The 27402-nt window shown below is 37.1% G+C and overlaps 1 protein-coding gene across 4 annotated transcripts in view; it reads left to right on the forward strand.

The window, feature by feature from the left end:
• Positions 1-27402, forward strand: part of IL1RAP (interleukin 1 receptor accessory protein) — a 155517-nt gene that overhangs the window by 80541 nt on the left and 47574 nt on the right. For all 4 annotated transcript variants that reach the window (XM_084872577.1, XM_084872579.1, XM_084872580.1 and 1 more), the window contains exon 3: positions 23940-24225. In XM_084872577.1, the coding sequence (XP_084728703.1) occupies positions 23940-24225 (286 nt within the window). The remainder of the gene's footprint in view (positions 1-23939; positions 24226-27402) is intronic.

A 27402-nucleotide genomic window follows, 5' to 3' on the forward strand; every position in this document is an offset into this window, starting at 1 on the left:
CTCTTCCCTGCTCTCTGAAAATCAATGGAAAAAATATATTCTCAGGTGAGGATAAGAAAGAAAGAAAGAAAGAAAGGAAAGAAAGAAAGAAAGAAAGAAAGAAAGAAAGAAAGAAAGAAAGAAAGAAAGAAAGAAAGAAAGAAAGAAAGAAAGAAAGGTTATATCCTATGAAAGAGACATCTTGAAAATGCCTAAAGAAAGTTGTCTTTTTTTTTTTTTTTTTTTTTTTTTTATGATGAAGGGACTGAAGTCCATGTTGATGAAAACACATTGGCTGCTGCAGTGGCCAGCAGTGACAGCAACAGTGGGGTGATGAGGGTGGCGCCTTCTCCTGATCAACCAGATTGCCTCCTGCAGAGGGAGATTACTGATGGCTAAGCTGTCAGTAGGACATCCCCTGAGAACTCCTGGACTGTGAGAGGGGGCAGGGTGGGCTGAGAGACACCCCCCAGTACACAAATTTTGTGCACCAGGCCTCTATAGATATATGACGCAGATGTTGTCAGAACTATAGGGAGTCAAGATGATAAATGTAAATATAGGTCTAAAAATCCAACCTTTGATGAACCAGGAGAAAAGAAAACCAAAGCCTGATGTAAACTCTCTTGTAGTTGGCTTCATAGGCAGAATTTATATGTGATACGGAACAAATGATCAAGTATCTGGAAGGTTTCATTCTGCTTCTGCTACTAACCCAGTCTTTCACTCAAGCATTCCTTTAACCTCCTGGTCTCAGAGCCTTATCTGTATAAAGTTTCATGGAACTGGGTGATTTGTTGGAAGGCCCCTTTCTGCATTCACTGCCAGACATTCCCCCAAAGCCCATTTTTCATACTCTCAGCTTTTGATGCTTGCTTCACCCAATTTTCTCTCAGAATCTTTTGTTTCCTGCTTGTCATTACTAGCCTTCAAGAAAAATATACATGCTTGACACATTATTAAAATTGAACGAGACTGTGCTGGCATATCACAGGCAATGCCTCTCTTAAAGACAGTGGCAGGAGTGTAGCCTGCATCTCTTCCTTTGGCAGGTGATGAAGATCTCAGACACCCTTTCACTCTAGGCGATTTCCTGAGAATTGCTGGGGAGGTTGCTGGCAGGGCTCACAAGATGCTCTTTTGACTTTGTAGTTGTGCATAGAAGATGACTAAAATTCTGATTTGACTGAAAGGTGAAAGCTTCTGTTGTATTGTCACTGAACTAGCCTCTGTGTCCCTCCAATTGGGAAGTGAGATGTGTGGATGCAGGGTATAGAGAACCATTGAGTATCTGGAGGGCATTAAATTCCCTTCATGCTGTTGAAAGGAAAGCAATTTGCTGATAGAGTTAGTTCAAGCTTAGCCTGCTTTTTACATTTTAGGACTCAAATTTTAATTTTGGATTTTCTGCCCATGGCTCTGGTAAAATGCAAAAAAACAAAACAAAACAAAACACAAAAACCCCACACCTCAAAAACAAATTTACACAATAATTCACCTTTCCTGCTATCTTTTTATCTCTTAATTTTCTCATATGTAAGAATCAACATAATGATTGTAGCTTAAACTTATTAAGTTCTTACTATAGTACCAAGCATGAGGTATTTTATTTAAATATATTTTTATTGATTTTAGAGAGGAAGATAGAAACATCAATGATGAGAGAGAATCATTGATCAGCTGCCTCCTGCATGACTCACACTGGGGATCGAGCCCACAACCTGTACATATGCCCTTGAATGGAATCGAACATGGGATCCTTCAGTTCATAGGCTGATACTCTATCCCTAAGTCAAACCAGATAGGGCCAGCATATGGTATTTTTGTGTATGATTTTTTTTTTTACCACTTTTTAAAGTTCTATGGGATATGCACTTTTATTAGTTTTGTATTTGGCTTTATGTACTGTTACAAATGAGAACACTGAAGTCTAAGATCCTTCTTTCCAGGTGCCACACTATGGACAGCATCACCACCTACTTTACTTTCAGTCTCCTGGAAAATACCCATATCAACTTCTTGGCCTGTAAAATCAGAGGGAGGAAAGAGTAATTGCATGGCTTATTCACATTGAATGCATTCAAAGTTATTTTCTATGGTCCATTATTAATGTTAAATGTTTCAATCTTCCTGAATTTGTTTTTTTCCCCTATTTCAGCCCTCTGCTTTGCAAAAGAATATATATACTATTGTACTATTTCCACTTCTAATATCAACAGGGAGTGTTTGTGCAGATATGTATTTAGAACATCTATATTTTACTGGGATGGTGTAGTAAACATTTGGATTGAAAAGAAGTGATTCTATGCTTGCCATTTGTGAGCTCTGACTCATCCATCATGCGAGCTCTATGGACTTAGTTACCTCTTGTGTAAAATGAGATGGTTGCTCTAAATGTTTTCAAAACTTGCTTGTAGCCTAACACTCCCCAAAACTTTGTTTGATGTGAGTCTCCATGGGTTAAAAGTTGTCAACATGTGTTGGGTCATATTCAGTTTTGAAATTGGCCATAACTTGTTATTAATTAAGAAAGAGATCAATCTATAATAATCTATAATGATAAAAACATAATATGTTAATTAGACTGGATGTCCTTCCAGACAAAGCCTCAGTGGATGGGGGCCCAGACAGAGGAGTCAGAGGCAGGAGAGGTGGCAGAGGCCGAGCCCCTTGCACAAATTTCATGCATCGGGCCTCTAGTGTAATAATAATACTGAAAACTACTAAACAGCTCTCTTCTAAACCCTTTTAAAGTATTGTCTTCTTTAATTTTAAAGTCAGCCTTCTCTGAGATACAGGAGTATTTAATTCACTTGCACATAGTTATACAGCTAAAAAGTGTCAGAATGAAACTTGAACTTGGATTGTCAGACTCCAGACAATAGCTACTGTGTATTCCTTAGGGAAAGGGATTTTGGGATATAAAACTTGGTTTGATCCCTCCCATATTGATTATATACGGGGGTGAGGCAAACGTAGGTTTTATAGTTTTAAGAAACACAGAGCTTATTCTTATATTATTACTAATTAATTATTGTATTATTTTATTTATATTGTATTTTTTCTTGTCAGTTATCCTAAATAATAAAAGGGGAATATGTAAATTGATCATCACTCCAACACCCAAGATGACTGCCCCCATGTAGTCAAAGATGGCTGCCCCCATGTGGACACAAGATGGCTACCACAGATGGCCAGCAGGGGAGGGCAGTTGGGAGGGACCAGGCCTACAGGGAAGGCAGTTGTGGGCCATCAGGCCAGCAAGGGAGGGCAGTTGAGAGAGACCAGGCCTGCAAGGGAGAGCAGTTGGGGGCAATCAAGCCTGCAGGGGAGGGCAGTTAGGGGTGACCAGGCTGGCAGAGGAGGGAAGTTGGGGGCGGGGGGCAACCAAGCCTGCAGGGAAGGGTAATTGAGGTGGTGGGGGACCAGGACTGCAGGTGAGGGCAGTTTTTGGGGGGAGCAGGACTATGGGGGAGGGAAGTTTGGGGTGACCAGGTCTGCAGGGGAGGGCAATTATGGGCAATCAGGCTGGCAGGAGAGCAGCTAGGCATCAATCAGGCTGGCAGGGGAGTGGTTAGGGGATGATCAGGCTGGCAGGCAGAAGCGTTTAGGGGCATTCAGGAAGGCAGGCATGTGAGCAGTTGGGAGCAAGCAGTCCTGGGTTGTGAGAGGGATCCCAGATTGGAAGAGGGTGCAGGCTGGGTTGAGGGATACACCTCCCACCCCCCTGGGTATGAATTTTGTGCACTGGGCCTCTAGTTATTTCATATCCTTACTTATAATTTATCTTTTAAGGTATGATGACTGATAACTACCTACTTTTGTCCAACCCTATATTGTTGGCCCATCTCTCTTACCTCTCTTTTATCCTTTCTTAGCTTCATTCCCCTCATCTGTGGAATGGAGCTGTCATACTGGAACCAGAGATTACTACCAGATTTACCCATATCTATGCCAATGTGGGAAATACCTTTATCTCCAACACTGAAAATCTGTCTCTTGAGTGAAAATTCAAAATGGAGACCAGGTTTTTGTCTCCGTGTTGTGTATAGCTCCTAATACTCATAGGATCCTGAACAAATATTATGTATTTATTAATACAGAAAGCAAAGGCTGCTTGACTATTACATAAGAATAGTATTGATCTTTACTTCTTAACCATGGATTAGAAAATATTGGTTGGGGAAAAGAAAAAATAATCCCACATAAAGGAACTAATAGCTGTGTAGAGTTTCTTCAATGTACTGTGCCCCACTGAACACAAGTCCATTTATTTATTGTCACAACAGTCCTGCAAAGAAAATCACTCCCTTCAGCTGTGCCAGGAAGTTCATTATAGTGATTTAAAAAAAAAATAAAATAATGAAACCCTGGTACAGAGGCAGCACATCCAGCATCCATTCTTTAGCCTGCTAACCCCCACTGCCACTATGATGAGAGACGCAGAGTTTGTTCTGGGCGACTACTAGATGATGTTATTCAATGTTCTTTCACATTAGGTACAGCAGTGGGAAGGTGTCTGTTGGGCCCTTCTTGGACCTTAATGCATGATGATTATAGGTCTTTTTGTTGGATCTCCAGTAACCCTTTGTGAAATGATTTGATGAGGACCAAGAAAGAGCTTACAGACCTTCAGAAGCCCCTCTCGACCTGGGAACTGTAAAATTCTCCAGAGAACTCATTGTTTTTCTCAATCCTCTGCAACAAAAAAAGCTTTGTAGAAAGTGACACTCATGCCCAGTGTGGCTCAGTGGTTGAGTGTCGACCTATGAACCAAGGAGGTCACAGTTCCATTCCCAGTCAGGGCACATGCCCAGGTGGTGGGCTTGATCCTCAGTGTGGGGCATGCAGGAGGCAGCCAATCAATGATTCTCTCTCATCATTGATGTTTCTATCTCTCTCTCTCCCTCTCCTTTCCTCTCCAAACTCAATAAAAACATAAACACACACACACACACATTTATATATATATATATATATATATATATATATACACACACACACACACACACACACACACACACACACACACACACATATATATATATATATATATATATATATATATATATATATATATATATATATATGACATTCATATTCACAAGCTAAGAGAGGAACTCCACATGGCAGGTATTGAATGAAAACAAAATTGTTCCAAAATCCTAGAATCCTGGTCCTCTAATAATAATAATTAGAAATACCCCAACTCTAACTCATTCTCTGGATAATTTGATTTTATAGCTTTATGTATCACTCACTATGGTATATGTTCTGAATTCAAACTTCATAGGTATGGTTGTTTTCATATTAGTGTTCATTTTTGTTTTTCACATTTTTCTTTTTCTTTTCTTTGTTTTAACATTTGTCTGGTAAAGACTTTCTCTACATTATTTTTATTTATTTTTAACTAGCCAGGCATATAATTTATAATTGATATAAAATAGCAGTCTTTAGGATGATGTAAAGATACATGCTCTGACATAAGAAGGGAAACCATAAAAATCTTAGAAGAAGCCATCGGCAACAAAATAGCAGACATTTGTTGTAGCAATATCTTTACTGATACAATTCCTAGGGCAATGGAAACTAAGGAGAAAATAAACAAATGGGACTACATCACAATAACAAGCTTCTGCACAGCAAAAAGAAACCATCAACAAAACAACAAGAAAGCCCACTGCATGGGAGAACATATTTGCCAATGTTATCTTTGATAAGAGTTTAATCTCCAAAATTTACAGGTAACCCATACAACTTAACACAAGGAAGATAAACAATCCAATTAAAAAAAATGGGAAAAGGACCTAAATAGACACTTTTCAAAATAACCAATAGACGCAAGACACTGGGATAAGGGTAGGGGAGAGGGCCGAGGAGAAAGTCAGTGGGGGGGAAAAAGGAGACATATGTACTACTATTTGAAACACCTTAAACAATAAAAAAAAAAAAAAAATACATGCTCTGAATTGAAGAAGGGAGGAGAACACTATTGGGAATAAAAATTGTTTTAGGAACAAACACTGACAACCCCTGCAGGATTAAAGCAGTAGCTCTGGATTCCCTCTCTCCCAGCCTGTTTTCTAAATTGGATATTTTTTTTCCGTATCTAGCAAATCCTATCAACCATTTAGGGTTACTTCTTATTTTATTAAAATTACTCAATTAAGAAAACTCCCCCCCTTTTTTTTTGTGGGAGTAATGTATGTCTAATTATCCGGTCCATCTGTTGAGTTATTAACTCAGTGTTGTTGAACAGTACAAGCAACATGAGAATGTCTAATCCAGCTTCCCTCACTCACCCTTAAGTTCTCTATTTTTGTTTTTGTTTTTATTCTTGTTTTTTTTTTTAAGATATTTTACTGATTTTTTACAGAGAGGAAGGGAGAGGGATAGAAAGCTAGAAACATCGACACCGATGAGAGAGAATCATCGACCAGCTGCCTCCTGCACATTCCCCACTGAGGATGTGCCCACAACCAATGTACATGCCCTTGACCGGAATCTAACCTGGGACCTTTCAGTCCACAGACCGACGCTCTATCCACTGAGCCAAACCAGTTTTGGCATAAGTTCTCTCATTTTGATGGCTTAGTTGGCAACTATCAAATCTCAGCAACATTTTCTAAACCTTTGTTTAAGTAGCTCTACTCTGAATATTATTTCCACTTAAATCATACTCTAGGAGATGTAGTTTGTAGATGTTTTTGAAAACTGGTGATCTATTAATAAGATACTGCTAGAAAACTATTAAGATATTTTAAATACTTTTTCCTACTGAGGAACAAAAAGGAATATATTTTAAAATGTAAATATTAATCAAAAAGACATAGACTCATGGGGTGGATAAAACATCAGAAATAATTCAACAACTCACTTATAACAGATGAAGTAGGATATTGTTATCAGTAAGGATGATGATCAGCTTTGGATAAGAAGACTCAAAATCATAGTTTTAAACTGATATTTCTCCAATGTGACTGTGCATAGAAATCACCTGTGGATTTTGTTAAACTGTAGATTCTGATTCAGAAGGTTAGTGTGGGGCCTGAAAATCTATAATTCGGACAAGCTCCCAGGGGATGATGATGATAATAATGGTTCTGGGCTACACTTTGAGTAGTAAGGAGATAAAAAAAAAGTTATTTATCATGTAAAACCTAGAGGCAGAAAGTTCAGGGCTGGTAAGGCAGCTCCATTCTTTATTCACTTTCATATTCCATAATCTTTAGGATGTGTCCCTCATTCTTATGATCTACAATGCAATTCCCACTGTCATATCCATCTGTACAGTAGCAAGATGTAAGAAATGAGATGGGGCAAGAGCCTAGAAAACACAGGAACATGCCACTGTTTCTCAGGGAAGGTTTCTGGAATTGACCACATTATTATTTCAAACATAGTGGGTTGGCTGGAACTTAGCTGACCACCTACAAGTGAGAGGAAAGCTGGGGAAGGTGGCCTTTTCTCTGAATGGCCATTTGTCCAACTGCAAATTCCCATAGTCTAGAAAAAGGGGAGTATAGAGACATTGTAAATAGGCTATGTCTAAAATTCTCTACTGTAGACCTGGGGAGAGGAAATAATTTTCCCATAGAAATGTTAATAATTTACTTATTAACTAATATGTGCATAGAACTTTAGTTTCAATGGTACTTTATATCCTAGGCTCATTCTGTTTGCACTACTGCTCTATATTAGTACAAGCTTCATTTTTTTTGAATGTGGTTATGGAGGTTTATAATTGTTGAGTGACATACCCTGACTACCTTTATTAAAACTGCATACTCCAGACTCTCCACTCTCCCCCAATCTCTCTTTCCTGAACCCTGTTAACAGGTTCCATGTTTTGCTTTGTCCCATTGATTTACCACATTCCAATATTCCAATATGCTCTATACTTTTCTTATTTGGAATTTTGACTGTTTATTGTCAGTATCCCTGTGTTAGAAGGTGAGCTTCATGGGACTTGTGTTTTGCTCAGAAATGTGTCCTGAGCACCTACTTAAGTAATTGACACATGATAGGTCATTCAGTACATACTTTTTAAATTAATTAATAAAGCCAGGGCATGTCAAAGCCTCTTTGAATTATGTCCCCAACCCTAATGTTTAGTATCTGGCACTCTAAAATTTTCTTCAGAAACTTGCCTACACTTAATGTGTTGATTTATTCTTTGTCTTCATGACACTCATTCAAAATTGCCGACCTAACCAGTTTGCTCACATCTTGGATTCCCTCTGAAGCACAGTGCCAGGCTAACATTTTCTGAGGAGCCCTGTGTACCACTAGAAAAACAAAATTAATCAAAACTACCAAAATGGATATAAAACCTGTGCTTCTATTAGACTTAGTCTTTGCCTTCAGGCTTATATAGGACAACTAGAATGAAAGGACAGTTTTTAAAATGGCCTCATTCACATGGGGTTCCAATGTGAAACATTAAAAGGGACTGGTTCTATTCTCAATCCAATCTAAGGACTACTATCTCCACCCTGAAATAATATAATTAACATAACATAATTAATATAATGTAATGTAATATAATATAATCACATATAATAAAAGCCAAGATGCAAATTGTCCCGAAGGATGGGAGTTCAGCCAACTGGGAGTTAGAGGTGAACTGACATCAGAAATAATTTAACAAGTCACCAGGTGTGGCAGTGGCAGGCAGCCAGGGGGAGGGAGTAACCGGCTGGGAGCTAGCAGCTGCTAGGGACCCTACCTATGCATGAGTTTCTTATACTGAGCCTCTAGTATAATATAATATAATGTAATTAATATAATATAATATAATATAATATAATATAATATAATATAATATAATATAATATAATATAATATAATATAATATAATATAATAAAATAGTACTAGAGCCCAGTGCCTGAAATTCATGCACAGGGGTGTCCCTCAGCCCGACCTGCACCCTCTCCAATCTGTAAGCCTTCAGAGGATGTCCTACTGATGGCTTAGGCCCACTCCCCATGGTTCTCTGCTCTCTGAGGGGGTCTGCCTGCTTGACACTGTGGTAATGGGCAAGCAGGCCCTGCTGTCTGCTATCTGCTGTTTGCTCACCAGCAGTGGAACTGAAAGGACTGTGGGACTCCAGTGGTAGGCAAGTGGTGCAACCTGCCTGCTGACCCCCAGAACTGGGGGCTCTAGTGGGGCTGAAGGAAATGGGCACCACCGTCTTGTGGCTATGGGCACCACCATCTTTGTGACTGAGTGATGGTCAATTTGAATATTCCCTCTATATTAGCCAGGATAGTAACTATGGTCCTGACTAAAATCCCATTCTAACCATTGATCATTCCACCAGATATTTTCATTTATTTAATTTTGGATCTCTCTCTTTCTTTTTTAATAAGATCATTAACTTCTTGGTGGTCAAGGACCCATTCAGATTTACCAGATACAGCTAATATGCACTGAGCTTCTTTCATATGCCAGGTCCTTAAATTCTTACACAACGCTATAAAATAGGCACGTTAGACATGCAGAACCTGAATCTGACAGAGGAAGTATTTTGCCAGGATGACATGGCAAGTATAGAGCACAGGGCAAATAATTACATATAGAAATTAATTCCACATGAGGTCTTCTGATATTTAAAACTTTTTCTTTTTTCTATATCTGAGCTTCCTGATTTCTTATATCTGCCTAGCACCCAGCACAATGCCTTGCTCACAGCAGGTTCTCAGTAAATATGTAATAAATACAAATATATGAGGGGCTTTTCTATGGGAAACATCTTGATTGGAATGTGGGAACATAGATAGAAGGCAAGCATCCTAGATCTATATTCAGGCAGCTTTTATTTGTGCCACCACTCAGGGAAAAGTAAGTCAATTAATCTCTCTGTCTCTGTTTCCTGGCATGTAATGTAGGAATGGGCATGAAAGCTCAAGAGGGTCTTGTGACATTAATTAGTTAAAATGTATACCCTGTTACATAAATGCTAATTGCTGTCAGGAGCGTGGGTTGGATTTTCCAGTGATTTGGCTTCACAAGGCTTTGCACATTTCCATTAGTCCTCTGTGCTATCAAAATTCCGCCTTAAGAAATCCTTTGGCTGAGGGAAATGATGACGCTATGGTTCCCCATGTTCAGGGGCCAATTCAGAGAAGGCTTCCACCAGGGAGTAGACTGTATAAGAAGGGACATTCTAAACCAAAAAGTAATTCCCTGTGCCAATAATTCATCACCCCTTTGCTGTTATTAGAGACAAATGTGTTTGCATAACAGCCTTTCTATAGTCTTTGTTTCTGCTGGTGCCTGCAGAGAATCATATAATTAATTTGGAATTATATGGCACTCTAACTTGATGCCATTAATTTTGTATTTATTTGTTTATTGAATAATTTAAAAAGCTCTGACAAAATGCCCTCAGGTGGCTGGCTAGAGAAACTTAAAAATTCACAGAACTAATTTCAAATGGGCAAATTCCCTGAAGAGGAAGCTCAATAATAATACCATTTTTGTTAACATTTATGAATACTAATACATGTGTTTTTAGTTCCTATAATAAAAGTGTCTGGCTCACTTTATAGACTTATTCATTTGGTCTATGAAACATTACAAAAAAGGAGATACCTAGAAGGTAATTTCTTTTCTCCTTAAACCATAATACATTTAACTTGGTTGAAAAGATATTAAGCCTATGGCATTGGCTAAAAACCTTGGTTGTTGATCAGCATTTAAATTTAAGTTTGCAGTGGCCTTTAACAAATGGCATTTGAAAAAGTGTCTTCTTTTGATATATGAAATTATGTCATTGAAAGAAAAATTCTGCATTGCTTTATTAATCGAGATATAGGCACTACAATTAACTGCTGTAACAAATATCCTCCAAATCACAGTGGCTTAACATTATAGAGGTTTGTTTTTGACCCAATTGCAACCCTTTGAAATTGAAATGGCATTCCTGATATCTCTGGTTTGAGAAATGACAGGGATCGAGTCTCCTTCCATCTTTTGATGCTATCCTCTTCAGAAATTTCTGTCCTGTAAGGTCTCATGTAAAGGAAAGAAAAAGCACCAAAGATTATGCTTGGAGTTAGAAGTGGTATAGCATTTCTTGCCACACTCATTGGCTAGACCTAAATCACATGACTCAACCCAATTGCTAAGGATATTTAGTTTTCATATGGGTCAAGAAAGAGGAAAAAGGATTAATGAACATTTAGCCAGTCTCTGACATAGTCTGCCCTAATGATCACCAAAATCCCATTTCATACTTCTTCCTAAATTAGTCTGAGTATATAATTGTTGTTGAGATATTGTACTAGCTTTCACAATTTTCATCTTTAGTTTTACAATCAGCAGTCTCCTACTTTACAAAAAAAATTCATTTACCACTTATCATCTATCTTACCCTTAATTACCACCCAATGCTATAAAGACCAAACAAAGTTAATGTGTAATATTAGTGCCAGAAAGTCTCCTTTAATTAAGATACCATTAACCCCCAGAAAGGCATCCTCTTTCTAATTTACCAGTATTCCCTTTAAGAATGAGTCATGTGCATTATTAGACTATGGGCTGAAGGGTCCTGGGTTCGATTCCAGTCAAGGGCGTATACCTTGGTTGCAGGCTCAATTCCTGGCCTTGGTTGGGGCCTGTGTGGGAGGCAGCCAATGTATGTGTCTCTCTTACATCGATGTTTCTCTCTCTGTCTCCCCCCTCCCTCTATCTCTAAAAAAAAAAAATCAATGGAAAAATATCCTCAGGTGAGACTAACAAAACAAAACAAAACAAAAAAAAAAAAAAAAAAAAAGAAGAGAAAGAATGAGTCATGAAATCAGAACTGTCATCTATAGGCCCAGTTGGGGTGATCTGAATTAAGAGATATTTCAGAGTGGGGTTGCCTCTATAATTATCCAAGTTTGAACAAATACTTTAGAGCTCTTCAGAGAGATGCCTTTAGGATAAAGAATATATTTTATGAGCTAGAGAAGGCAGTAGTATCTTATTACACTCAGAAAACAAACTTAATATGGTAAAGTTCCAAATCCATGAGCTGTCCAATTGTGTATCTCTCTCTCTTTTAAATTACCTAAATATATATAAAAGCATAAATATGCAAATTAGCTGGATGGCTAAATGACCTGTTGCTATGATGCAAACTGACCACCAGGGGGCAGGTGCTCAATGTAGGCGCTGCCCCCAGTCTGCAGGCCAAGATCACCTGATCAGGGCCTGCTGACCAACCGCTTGATCTCTCCCCCTGGTTGGCAGGTTCTGATTGCCTGATGGGGAAAAGGGAACTGGGAGTGGGTGGCGGTGAACACAGGTGGCACAGGCCAAGGTACCTGTGAGCAAGTGGGGCTCCAATTGCCTCAATGGTTGCCCCACACATAGAGGATGACCAGTGACTGGTGGGGGTAAGGAGGCGGGGGCAGGACTGGTGAGCAGGCAAGAACATCCAACCTCTAGGTTCCTCCCCCTGGCTGCAGGCTCTGATTGCCCAATGGGGAATGGGGAAATGGGGGTGGGGAGGGCTGCTGGCAACAGAGGAAAATCAGCCCTGATCACAGGCCAGGATTAGGCACCCTACTGCTACACAAATTTTGTGTGCTGGGCCTCTAGTACACAGTAATTCAAAAGTGAGTGACTGTCATTCCAACATATATTAATACAATTTTGAAATTTTTATTTTTTTCTAACTGAAAGTAGGTATACTTCAGATGATTTGACACTGAGGATGGCTTTGCCAATTGTATGACATACTGGATATATCCTCCCTTCCTTTCTTCCTTCTTCCATCCCTCCTTTCTTTATTAACATTTTAATCATACTCAGAGGTGTGCTTTTTAAAGCTGAAATATTAAATATTATATATATATATATTATATATATATATATATATATATATATATATATATATATATATATAGTTGTATTCTTCATGCTTTAACATTTTCTCCCATTAGTTATCTTCCTCGGAGGCAACCAATTTTTATTATTTTATATATTTCTTCTAATGATTTGGATCTATATTTTACTAACCAATTTGTGTAAATTTTTTATTTTTAATTTCAGCATTATTTCTTCACATTTTAAATTACACAAAATGTATAATTCTCTCTCTTAAACTGTCATTCCTTCTATTTCCTCTCCCCATCTCTTTCTCTATAAAAGCATAACAATATTTGATTAAATTAAGTTACTTAATTAATGTTTTCACATAATAATGAACTGTGATTATGTTAACTTTGTTTTTGAAGTTACTAATGGTCTTGTTTTCATATGCTTATTTTAATTTGTTTCTTTTAGTAACAGTTTTCATACTTTTCACTTGTCTTTCAGCATAATTTTCTATAATGCTAATCTATCTAGGCAATCTATCATTTACAAGTTATTTTTGTTTTTTTTGTTTTTTTTTGTTTTTAAATATATTTTATTAATTTTTTTTTTTTTTTTTTTTTACAGAAAGGAAGGGAGAGGGATAGAGAGTCAGAAATATCAATGGGAGAGAAACATCAGTTACCTCCTGCACACCACCCCCACTGGGGATGTGCCCACAACCAAGGTGCATATCCTTGACCGGAATCGAATCTGAGACCCTTGAGTCCGCAGGCCGACACTCTATTCACTGAGTGAAACCGGTCAGGGCCAATTTATTATTTTTTGGCCCTTTCCATTTCTTTCTACTTACACCAATCCATCACCAAGCTCTGCTGCTTAGCTGTTATCCTGGGATCTCCTTCACTATTCTTCAGGGGTCCTTCTTCTTTCTCTCTAATTAGATCCCTGTTCCATAATCACATTGTTTCCTCTTTCTTGATTTTTTTAAAATCTGGTTTTGGTAGTATGCATCTCCCAGAAGATTCCCGATAAAGAGCACATGGAATATCAAATTTCTTGGTCTTTATGTGTCTGAAAATGTTACCTTCACACTTGATGGTTTCATTGGGTTTAGACAGAGTTCAGAAATAATTTTCTTTTAGATGAATTCCTTCATTTCCATCCAGTCTTGTCTTTGAATGTTCCAAAGTCATGATGATATGTGATCTTTTGTGTATAACCATTTTCCACCTCTTTCTTACTATCTGGCGGATTGTATAATTTTTGTCTAGTTTAAAAAAGATTTTTTGTGATGTAAGTCTGTTTTTATCTACTGTGCAATGGGAATGAGAGGTCCTCTTAACTTGGAAGGTTATATATTTTAGTTCTGGAATTAATTTGAATTAGTTAATTTAGAGTTTTCTTTTCTTTTTTTAAAATTTCTTTTCCTTTGGGTTTCCTATCATTGAGATGATGAGACTCCTGGACTGGTTTTCTTATTTTCTTGTCTTTTTTATTTTTGTTCTCCTTTTTTAAGAAATTTTCAACTTTAACTTTCAAACAACCCATTTATTGCAATCATAACTTTAATTTTAATGAGCTTTGCTTTTCTCTAAATATTTTTTTGTTATATCATCCTGTTCTTGCTTCATGAAAGTAGCAGTGCCCTAATTTTTTAGAGGATGTTAATGATGATTGGTTTTTAAAGATTTTTTTAATTTGAATAATTTGGCTTTCTCTTACATTGCTTATTTGGATGTTACCTTTCATGGTCAAGATTTGTCTCAGATGTGTTCTGGGGCTATCTGTTCATTTATAAGAAGTGGTTAAAAAGCTGCTTAAAAATTCTAAATATGATCTTCCAAGAATGAATCAAGAAGAAACAGAAAATCTGGATAGACAAATTACAACCAATGAAATCAAAGCAATAATAATAATTTTAAAAATCCCAGTTAAATAATTCACAAGTGAACTTTATCAAACATTCAAAAAAGAACTAACACCTATCCTTCTCAAGCTATTCCAAAAATTTCATGAGGTGGGAAAACTCCCAAGCACTTTACCAGGTCAGCATTATCTTGATTTCAAAACCAGATAAAGACACTACAAAGAAAGAAAATTATAGGCAAATATTCTTATTGAACATAGATGCAAAAATTCTTAACAAAAACATTAGCAAACCAAATGTAACAATACATTAAAATGATCACACAGATCCTTCTATTTCCACTTTGCTGTAAGTTTTTGTCATAAATAAATGCTGGATTTTATCAAATGCTTTTTCTGCATTTATTGACATGATCATGTAGTTTTTATCCTTCATTTTGTATATGTGGTGTATTATATTAATTTATGATTATTGCACCCAACTTGCATCTGAAGAATAAATCCCATTTGAAAGTGCTATATGATCAATTTATATCCCATCTCAATTAAAAAGGCAGAAGTAAAACTGTCATTATTTGCAGATGACATGATACTAAATATAGAGAACCTAAATATTCTAGAGAACTCTAAAGGTTATAGAGAACTCTAAAGATATATAGAATCACCAGAAATTGCTAGAAATGATAAATGAATTAATTTAGCAGGATACCAAATAAATATTCAGAAATTGATTGCATTTTTATATACCAATAATAAATTATCAGAAAAAAAGAAATTAAGAAAATTCTTCTATTTACAATTGTATCAAAAAATACCTAGAAATAAATTTAGTCAAGGAGATAAAAATTTAGTAAGGAGGCAAAGAGGGAAAAAAAATACATCTGTATTTTGAAAATTACAAGACAATGAATAAGGAGTTTGAAGAAGATACAAATAAATGGAAACATTACTGTGCTCATAGATAGAAAGAATTAACATCATTAAAATGTCCATATAGTCAAAGTAAACTACAGATACCAATGACATTTTTGATAGAATTAGAACTCATAATAAAAAAAATTAATATGGAATCACAAAGACTGAGATAGCAACAGCTATTTTGAGAAAGAAAAAAAAAGTTGGTGGTATAAGGCCACTGGATATCAAACTATACTACAAGGCTATAGTACTCAAAACAGTGTGGTACTGGCATAAAAACAGATCCATATATCAATAGAATAGAATTAAGTCCCCACACCTACCCCTATATGGTCAATTAATAGATGACAAAGAAGGCAACCACATACAATGGGGTAAAAACAATCTCTTCACCTTGGGTGGTGTGTCTCAATTGTTTGGGCATTACCCTGTGCATTGAAAGGTTGCCAGTTGAATTCCCAGTCAGGACATATGCCAAGATTGCAGGCTGGATCCCTGGTGGGAGAGGTGTGTAGGAGGCAGCCTACCAATATTTCATTCTCACATCCATGTTTCTCTTTCCCTTCTCCTCTCCCTTTCTCTTAAAAATTCAATTTAAAAATATTTTTTTAAAAATACCTTTAGCCAGTTTGGCTCAGTGGATAGAGTGTTGGCCCAGGGTCTTAAGGTTCAAGGGTTCCATTTTGGTCAAGGGCACATATCTTGGTTGCAGGTTCAATCCCCACCAGGCTTGTGAGGCAACCAATCACTGTGTCTCTCACATCAATGTTTATCTCTCTCTTTATCTTCCCCCCTCCCTTCCACTCTCTCTAAAAATCAAAGGAAAAAATATCCTCAGGCCAAGCTGGTGTGGCTCAGTAATTGAGTGTCAACCTATGAACCAGGAGTTCATGATTTGATTCCTGGTTAAGGCACTTGCCCAGGTTGTGGGCTTAATCCCCAGTAGAGGGTATATAGGAGGCAGACTATCAATGATTCTCTCTCATCATTAATATTTCTCTCTCTCTCTCTCTCTCTCTCTCTCCTCACCCTTTATCTCTTAAAAACAATAAAAGTATATTTTAAAAAATCCTCAGGTGAGTATTAACCAAAAAAATAAAAATAGAGACAGACTCATAGATAGAGAGCAAGCTGACAGTTCAGCTCTGGTTGTGGGGAGGCTGGGATTGAGCTAAAAGGGACTGGGAACAAAAATAACTCATGGACATGGACAACAGTATGGTGTTTGCTGGAAGAAAAGTGGTGGGTGGAGGTGGAAGAAGGCATAAGGGGGATAAATGGTGATGAGGCAAAAAAATAAGGACAAAAAGAAAAAAATTAAAGATGACAAATTTAAAACTGACCATGTCAATAATCACTTTGAATGTAAATGTATTAAGCAACCCAATTAAAAGGTAGAAATTTTCAAATTGATTTAAAAAATCAAGACCCAACCAAATGAAGCCTATAAGAAACACACTTAAAAATATTTAAACATAAATAAATAAATAAATAAATAAATAAATAAATAATAAAACTTTTTTAAATTATGGAAAAAAATGGACAGATACATGCAGAAATTTAAACTAGACTGCCTTCTTACACCATATATAAGAATAAACTAAAAATGAATTAAATACTTTAATGTAAGACTCAAAACTATAAAGCTTCTATAAGAAAACATAAGCAATATACTCTAACATTTCTCTCAGCAATATTTTTTTTTTCCTGATATATCCTCTTGGACAAGGGAAAAATAAAAATAAACAAATGGAGCTACATCTAACTAAAAACTGTTTTCCCAGTAAAGAAAATCAACAAAACAAAAAAGACATCCTACTGAATGTGGGAAGTGATTCACCAATGATAAATCTGATAAGGGGTTAATATCCAAAATTTATCAATAACTTATACAATGTAATGCCAAACAAACAATCCAAATAAAAAGTGGGTGGAAGACCTGAAGAGATACTTCTCCACATAAGACATACAAATGGCCTGTTGACATATGAAAGGATGCTCAAAGTCACTATCAGAGAAATGCCGATTAAATCCACAAGCTGTCACCTCATACCTGTCAGAATGGCTGTCATAAGAAATCAAACAAGTGTTGGTGAGTATATGGAGAAAAGGGAACCCTCATGCAGTATTTGTGGAATTATAAATTATTACAGCCACTATGAAAAATAGCATGGAGTTTCCTTAAAAAGTTAATAATGGAGCTGCCTTATAGCTTAGCAGTTTCATCCAGTTCCCTTTCTTTCTGCATTGGCAAATATAAAAATACATAGAATGAGATTTCCTTAGCTTAGATCCTTTGATGTGCATGATATATAGCAGAGCTTTGTTATATTAAGTTACAGAAAATAGGGATTTGCTTTTGGGAATATATCTGAAGAAACCCAAAACACTAATTCAAGAGAATATACAAATCCCTTGTTCACTGCAACTTTATTTACAATATCCAAGATATGGAAGCAACCCAAGAGCCCATCAATACAAATGGATAAAAAATATGTAGGGATTTATACAGCAGAATATTACTAGACTGTAATAAAGTATGAAGTCTTATAATTTGTAACAGCATGGAGAAGCTAGAGAATATTAAGCTAAGTGAAATAAGTCAGACAAAAAAAAAAGCCAAATGCCATATAATTTCACTTATATATGGGATCTAAATAACAAAATAAATGAACTATAAAATAGAAACAGACTCATAGATAAAGAGAACAAAATAATGGTTGTCAGATAGGAAGGGGTTGGAGAGGAGGCTGGAAAAAGCTAAGGAATTAAGAACTACACATTGATAGTTACAAAATCATCATAAAAATGTAAAGTAGAGCCTAGGGTATATGCCGGTGGGGACTTGAAATAGCTAGGGGACCATTCTGTAAATGACAGAATCATCTAACCACTATGTGCTATATACCTGAAACTAATAAAAAAAAAAATAACCCTACCTAAAAAAAAAAAAAACAATATGCAAATTAACCATCACTCCATTCCATAAGCCACACCCACCAGCCAATCAGAACACCTATGCACATTAACCCCAACCAAGATGGCTGTAGCCACAGAGGCTTGGGTTTCTCTGGCAAAGGAACAAGTCAAGCTTTCTGCTGAAACTGGTTTGGCTCAGTGGATAGAGCCTTGGCCTGAGAACTCAAGGGTCCTGGGTTTGATTCCAGTCAAGGGCATGTACCTTGGTTGCAGGCACATCCCCACTAGGGGGTGTGCAAGAAGCAACTGATTGATGATTCTCTCTCATTGATGTTTCTGGCTCTCTCTCTCTTCCTCTCTGTAAAAAAAAATCAATAAAAAAAAAAGAAGTCAAGCTTTCTGCCTGCCCCAGCAGGCCTAAGCCTCCACTCGAGGCTACAAAGTTTTAATTATAGAAGGTAAAGAAATCCAAATAGAAACGGCTGCAGCCATGTACTGAACAGAAGGCTTGGCTCCACTCCAGGCTACAAAATTTCAATTGTAGAAGATAAATAAATTCCAGATACCAGGGCCTCCATTTGGATCACAGTGGGGAATGGCCAGCTTGCAAACCACCACAGGCCCCTCACTCAGGCTGCCCCATGTCCCAAGGGAACCCCCACCCTGATCCAGGACACCCTTCAGGGCAAACTAGCTGGCTCACACCCATGCACCAGGCCTCTATCCTATCTAATAAAAGAGTAATATGCAGATTGACCATCACTCAAACACACAAAATGGCTGTCCCTATGTGGTCAAAGATCCTGCCACTATGTGGACACAAGATGGCCACCACAAGATGGTCAGCAGGGGAGGGCAGTTGGGAGGCACCAGGCCTGCAAGGGAAGGCAGTTGGAGGTGACCAACCCTGTAGGGGAGGGCAGTTAGGGGTGACCAGGCCAGCAGAGGAAGGAAGTTGGGGACAAACAGGCCGGCAGGGGAGCAGTAAAGCATCAACCAGGCTGACATGGGAGTGGTTAGGGGGTGATCAGGCTGGCAGGAAGAAGCAGTTAGGGACAATCAGGAAGGCAGACAGGCGAGAAGTTGGCAGCCAACAGTTCTGGATTGTGAGAGGGATCCCACCGGGATTGGGTCTAAATGGGCAGTCAGACAACCCTTCCCCCGCTCCCATGCATGAATTCCATGCACAGGGCCTCTAGTATTGAATATAAATGTACTTGAAAAATAAAATTAAAAATTCTAAATATGAGTGTGAGGCTTGTTAACCTTGAGCTTTTCTGTTGGATGGTGTGGAGGTGCAATTTGTTAATGAACCACTGAGACATCTTTTTCTAAAACCAGCCATATTTTCCTTAGAAGATTCATTCATTCTTTTGCCTGGTGCAGTGGTTGGCAAACCATGACTCGCGAGCCACATGCAGCTCTTTGGCCCCTTGAGTGTGGCTCTTCCACAAAATACCATATGCGGGAGCATACATACAGCGCAATTGAAACTTCATGGCCCATGCGCAGAAGTCAGTTTTCAGCCTGAGTGAGTCTATTTTGAAGAAGTAGTTCTAACCCTAGCCACACTCAAGGGGCCAAAGAGCCACATGTGGTTTGCAAGCCATGGTTTCCCAACCACTGGCCTGATGGGTAAAGGTCTCACCACTTCATCCTTGGAGCTGAATGGGAAAGGTTACTGAGTGCTAGGAGAGTGCGTTACAGCAAAGGTTGTCAAGTATGACATAGCTTTATCTGATTGTCCTTATTTCACCACCTTCTGCTATGTCCTCAGTTTTGAGGTTACTGATTGCATTTGCCAGGATAGAATAGATTATTCACATTGGTAAAATGCAAATCTCTATTTCCTATGTCTTAGTAAAACAAAGCTCTGTGTATATATATTTCATATCAAGGGTTCTAAGCTAAGAGTGTTTTATTCTCCGTACTTTCAAATTTGCCAACCCAGAAGGAAAGGGATCAGGGCCCTTCAAATGGCTGATCCTTTAGAGGGAATGTGAGTATAATCTTACAATATGTCTAGAAGCGAACACAGGGATACTGGTGAATAGCACTAATGTTTTGTGTTTGTTTTTTTTTGTTGTTGTTATGTTGCTACTGATAGCTCCTCCTGGGTCTTTTCTGTACTCTGCATTGCTGATGGATTTGTTCTCCATTTTTTCCCTGCTGGCAGGATTATTTATTCTAACCAGGCTAAGCTTGTTACCACTTGTTCATTTTGGTGTTGCTGTTACCTTTTCTCCTGTCCTTGCTGTTATTTGGGGTTATGTCTTGAAAAGTAATTTTAGTTTTTGTGGAGTTTCAGAAAGGAATGAAATTGGATGCATGTATATAATCTGACATAGTTATCTAAAAAAAAAACAAAAAACTATGGTTATATTTTTCTATAAATTGAATGAGCTAATTCTGCAATTTTGCAGTTTGACTGAAAACAGTTTAAAGAATAAACTAAGGTAGATGTTTTGTAAAGTATTTTAGTATCAAGTTTGAATTGATGTGAACAACATTTTGATCTCACAATACTTTCTCTGTATATTGGCTTTCAAAAGGTGTTTCTAAATGAAAGCAATTATAAGTAGAAACAATTTGTTGAGTCTTAGAAAAGCCAGTTTGTTAAACTTTCCAAATATAATATTTACCTAGAGATTTATTACTTACTCACAAATCTCTTTGCAAGTCATAAAGCTTCAAATCCTTTGCTTTTATCAAACTTAAAGTAGCCACTAATTTAGTTGTTCTATCCATTTTCTGCCATCACCAAAATGTTGCCTAACAACCATAAACTTTAGTGACAAACTTCATTTTGTTTGTTACACATGTATTTTTCTCAGGAGCTATAGGCTGCCTAGGCAGTTCTGCTAACAGAAGTGTGGCTTGGTCTTATATCACCTGTCAGCTTTGAAAGGCCAGACAGCATGCTGGTGAAGGTGCTGGTGGTCTCTTATTGCTAGTGGTCTCTTATTTAGGTTTTCCTGGGTATCTTAGTCAGTTCTGGCTGCTGTAAAAGAATACCATGGATTGATGGTTTAAACAACACATATGTATTACATTTCAGGAGGCTGAGAATTCCAAGATCAAGGCACTGACAGATTAGTGTCTGGTGAGAACTTTCCCCCCAGTTTGCAAGGGGCTTCCTTCTCACTTTGTCCTCACAAGAAAAGAGAGAGAGAGAGAGAGAGAGAGAGAGAGAGAGAATGTGGAAATAGGAAGGAATGTGAATTAGGTCTGTTTATTCAAACTTTATCTTCCAGAGATGTCAAGTGATAGGTCATTAAAATAATTTGTTATGATAAAAATATAAATGGGGCATAAAACTCCAAAGGAGTTTAAAGACTGAATAACCTTGCTAGGAGTAAACTCCTTTTGTTCTTAGTTATGGACAGATTTTTCAATGCTTACGTTTACATAAAACATTTTCAAGTAATGCCTAGCTCCTCTCATTCAAAAGTAGCCCACCCTGATTATTATCAAGAGATGATTTGCAATACAATTTTATGTTTTATATTTACTAATTACTTATTAAGTTGAAAATATATATCATTTAAGTTGTATGTATTATTACCATAATAAAATTCAACTTTTCAACAAAGAGCATTATATATTACACAAAAATGTTTAAAAATTCAAACAAATCTATTTTATTAAAATAAAATTATGTGTGAAGATAGTAGAATTAATACAAGGTCAAGGAGAAAAAGGAACAGAATAGACTTACCAAAGATTAAAAGAAAACTTGTTTACATATTTCTAGATGGATATTGGTGTATGGCAAATCACTATTTGATTGACTATAATTTAAAAATTGGTATAACTATTTTAAAATATAACTTAGAATATATTATTTTTAATTTTTATGCTATGGATGAAAAGTTTTTTTAAGAATATATTTTATTGATTTTCTTACAGAGAGGGATAGAGAGCTAGAAACATCTAAGAGAGAGAAACATCAATCAGCTGCCTCCTGCACACCCCTTTCTGGGATGTGTCCGCAACCAATGCATATGCCCTTGACTAGAACTGAACCTGGGACCTTTTAGTCCGCAGACCGACGCTCTATCCATTGAGCCAAACCAGTTTCAGCAATGGATGAAAAGTTTTAATGTCAGCTGAACTGTCAGGAATATTACATTATTAAAAATGCATGTGTATGTATGTAAGGGTTGTGAGAGGGGAAAAAACTGTTTTAAGGTTGTTGCTTTGGGCTCTTTAATACTCTATCACCCCTAATTTCTCTGTTCTTGTCTCCATATGATGAGATCTAGAACTCTCCATAGTTCATAAAAAGGTAATTTATTATCATTTTTCTGTATATACAAGTGATTACTTTTCATTTTAAAAATAAATTATGAAAGTCATTATGAATTTATTCAACTGAGTCATTGAAATTATAGTACCTTTGTTCCCTGATGAGTGTCACTGAAACCTCTTGACTTCTTAAGGTCTGTTCTCTCACATGGTGTTCAGTAAACACACATGACTAGCTAAAAATCAGATGTGCTGCAGTTGTTAAACACGTCAGATCCTGAAGACTTGGTACCAAATGAAGAATGCAAATATAAAACCACTCATTAGTGCATAAAGAGTGTTTTGGACATATTATTGAGTTTAACAAAATATGCAAAAATAGTTTTGCCTGCTTTTTAAAACATTTTAATGTGGCAAGTAGGATATCTAAAATTACAAATGTGGCTCAGATTGTATTGCCAAAGGAGAGCTCAGATCTAGTCCTAAAGTCAGGATCCCTGCCCCCACAGGAGTCAAAGAGCACATGACTTTTGCTTTTCCCCCTTTACCATTTGCGTAACATTTTATTTATTTCATGGCTGAGCAACACAAGCACAAATTTCCAATTATTACAAATATATATGCTCTCATAACACCATGCACTTCTTAGACTTATCATAGTTGTAAAGTAATACTTATTTAAGGAATTAAGTAGTACTTCAGTACTTCCTCACTAGACTGAAAGTTCAGTAACATCAGGAACCATGTCTGCTCTTGCTCGCTATTGTACTTACAGGGCTTAACTAAGCTAAGGGGCACATGGTAGACATTTATCAAACCCTTAATTAAAGAATAAATGATCCTTCTCGTATACAATGCTGTGTCTCGATTTCCAAAAGAGAAGGGAGTGTGATGTAACAGCTGAGATCCCTGCCCCATGAGATCCCTATATGACTTATTTTTCAGATGAGATTCTCCCCCATATCTCTCAGAGTACAGTGGGGTCAAGCTATTGAATCCAATTATTATCCAAGAGATAGTCATAAAACGGTAAAGGAATAAGGGGGAAGTGATTCTTTATTTCACAGGTGCCTGTTACATGTAGTTATTAAAGAGAGGTGATTGAAGGTGATTAGAGAAGGAAGTTCCTGGGAAAGATTGGGTACCTGGAGAGAAAATGTGAGGTGACTCACCTGCCTTTTCTTTTTGATTGTTCCAGAACGCTGCGATGACTGGGGACTAGACACCATGAGGCAGATCCAAGTGTTTGAAGATGAGCCAGCTCGCATCAAGTGCCCACTCTTTGAACACTTCTTGAAATATAACTACAGCACAGCCCATTCAGCTGGCCTTACTCTGATCTGGTATTGGACTAGGCAGGACCGAGACCTGGAGGAACCAATTAACTTCCGCCTCCCGGAGAACCGCATTAGTAAGGAGAAAGATGTGCTCTGGTTCCGGCCCACCCTTCTCAATGACACGGGCAACTACACCTGCATGTTAAGGTAGTCTGACTTTTAGTGGTGACATTCTCTTTTGCAGTTAGTCCCCAGGCCTTTATCCAGATGATGCATGTGCCAAGAATCTGGAGAGGGGAAGGAAGCATCTAATGCCTCACCTCAGTGGCTCAGCTAAGTTTGGCTAAAAGATGCGTGAGGAGAAAATGGTTGTGCTCCTTAGAACAGTCTTCATAGGTGGTTCCTTTTCAAACCCTGACATACATCAAGGCTGTCTAAAGGGAGAGCTCTGTTTATTCTCCCCCCTTTCTCTGACATTGGAACCTGTCTACACATTTGTCCCACTTGGAAGCATCAATTCCAAGCAGGGCAGGGAGTAGAATCCATTTGTATCTGCTATTGTCATCTTTCAAAGCCCTTGGCACAGAATAAAGCACTGAGATGCCTTTTATAGAAGAAAGACTATCTGGGAGGCATCAGATATTTTTAGAACAGTGCTTTTCCAAATTGTCTACCAAAATTCCTCTAAGAAGCAAGTGGGCACCATATCCCTGGGAATCTAAGAATATAATGCAAAGCACTCTACCAATATGCAATATTTCTTTCAAATTCACTTGTGTTTTTTTTTTTGAAGTTCATGTAAATTTTGCATTTTACTCCACAATATACTTATATTTCTTTTACTACCAATTAATGTTTTTGCTCTGAGGAAAAATAAACTAAGGCCTCTCTAAAGAATAATCATTTTAGAGCTTAGTTCTTTGGCTACTTTTCCCCCAAGGTTCCTTTTGGGTTCCAGGTGTTACTTTGTCTTTTAAATTCTCATCTGTGTTATGGAATTACTTTTTTACATTGTTTCCTACTATTTAATGAGTGCATGGTTTTCTAGGGCTGCCATAACAAAATACCATAGACTGAGTGGTTTAAACAACAAAAAAAATTGATTTCTCACAGTTCTGGAGACGAGAATTCCAAGGTCGAGGTGCTGACAGGGTTGGTTTCATCCATCACTTCTTGATTTGTAGATGACTATATTCGCTCCATGTCTTCACATCTTCCCCACCCCCTTCACCCCCCATGTCTTCTGTGTCCTAATCTCTTCTAAAAACATAAGTCATGTTGGATTAGGGTCTACCTATATGACCTCATTTGACCTTAATTATCCTTTCAAGAGTTATCTCCAAATACAGTCCTATTATGAGGTACTGTGAGTTAGGTCTTCCTCATATGAATTTTGCAAGGACAGCTTTCAGGGCCTATAACAATGCAACAATTTAGAATAACATAACAATAAGTAATCCCAGACCTTCTTCTGGATGCCCCCTTCCACTCATAGGTGTTGACTGTTCTCTGATAGAGAATTAGGGCTGTGTGTGATAAATTTAAACTGTGTAATGATTAAGTGAAGGAGGACCTCATTTCTATCACAGAAACACATTTTGACCAGTAGGGCTTTGAGAGTCCCTAGAAACCTCTGAAGGCCTTTTTGAGGCTTTCATGTGACTGTTCAATTTTATTGGAGTAGACTCTAAACTGGTGCCTGGGTTTCAAGAAACTGCAAATAGTCAAGTGTACATTATATCCTAGTACTTTGTAGAAAAGGTTAGAAAAGGTATTAGTGAAAGTGTACTGAATGAGAAGACAAACCTAGATTACACATGTGTAAAACTTTAATTTTTATTTATTTATTGTCATGGTATTTGTTGTAGGTTTGTAAAATAAGGCTTCTATTATGTTAAGGTGTGATACCTCTATTCCCACTTTGCAAGAGTTTTTATCAAGAAAAGGTGTTGGATTTTGTCAAATGCTTTTTCTGCATTGATTGATATGACTATGTGATTTTTGTCTCTGAATTTGTTTATGTGATGTATCACATTTATTGATTTGCAAATATTGTACCATCCTTGCATCCCTGGACAGATACAACTTAATCAATATGATCTTTTTAATATAGTGCTGGATCTGATTTCCTAGAATATTGTTGAGGAATTTAGAATCTATGTTTATCAAGGATATTGGCCTTCAGTTATCTTTCTTGTGGTGTCTTTATCAGGTTTTGGAATTTGAGTAATGCTGGATTCATAGAAAGCTTGGAAGTGTACCTTCCTCTTGAATTTTTTGGAATAATCTGAGGAGGATAGGTTTTAGTTTTTCTTTTAATGCTTGGTAGAACTCCCCTGTAAAGCAGTCCAGAGCAGGGCTTTTGTTTGCTGGAAGATGTCTTTATCACTGCTTCAATTTCTTTAGTAGTTATTAGCCAATTCATTTTTTTTTCTTTCTTTCCTGATTGATTTTTGGGAGTTTGTATTTTTATAATATATCCATTTCATCTAGGTTGTCTCTTTTGTTGAATAGAGTTGTTCATAGTATTTTTTCATAATCCTTTGTATTTCTGTGGGATCAGTTGTTACTTCACCTCTATAGTTTCTGATTTTGTTTAGTTGTGCCCTCTTTTTGCTTCTTGGTGAGCCTCGCTAGAGATTCATCAATCTTGTTTATTCTTTCAAAGAACCGGCTCTTGATTTCCTTGATTTTTTTTTTTTTTTTTTTTTTTTTTTTTTTTTTTTTTTTTGTCTCTTGTCATTTATTTCCACTCTGATCTTTATTATTTCCTTCTTTCTGCTTACACTGGGCTTTTCTTGTTGCTCTCTTTCTAACTCGGTGAGCTGTAGGGTTAGATAATTTATTACAATTTTTTTCTTGTTTTTAGAGGTAGAACTATGAACTTCCCTCCTAAGACTTCTTTCACTGTGTCCTATAAATTTTGGATTGTATTGTTTTCTTTGTCATTTGTTGCCATAATGCCTTTTATTTCTTCTTCTTTGATCTCTTTGATAACCCAATTATTGTTTAATAGCATGCTATTTAGCCTCCAGGTGTTTAATATTTTTCATTGTTTTTATTGTAATTGATTTCTAATTTTATGCCATTGTGATCTGAGAAGATGCTTGATATGTTTTCTATCTTCTTGAATTTGAAGAGACTGTGCCTGTGTCCCTATTTGTGGTCTATCTTTGAAAAGGACCCATGTACACTTAAGAAGAATGTATATTCTGTGACTTTGTGTTGAAATGTTCTGAAGATATCAATTAATTCCATCTAATCTAGTGAGTCATTTAAGATTGATGTTTCTGCCGAAACTGGTTTGGCACAGTGGAAGAGCGTCGGTCTGCGGACTGAAAGGTCCCAGGTTTGATTCCGGTCAAGGGCATGTACATTGGTTGT

The sequence above is a fragment of the Pipistrellus hanaki genome, assembly GCF_964339955.1.
Source record: "Pipistrellus hanaki genome assembly, chromosome: 2".
NCBI classification, from domain to species: domain Eukaryota; kingdom Metazoa; phylum Chordata; class Mammalia; order Chiroptera; family Vespertilionidae; genus Pipistrellus; species Pipistrellus hanaki.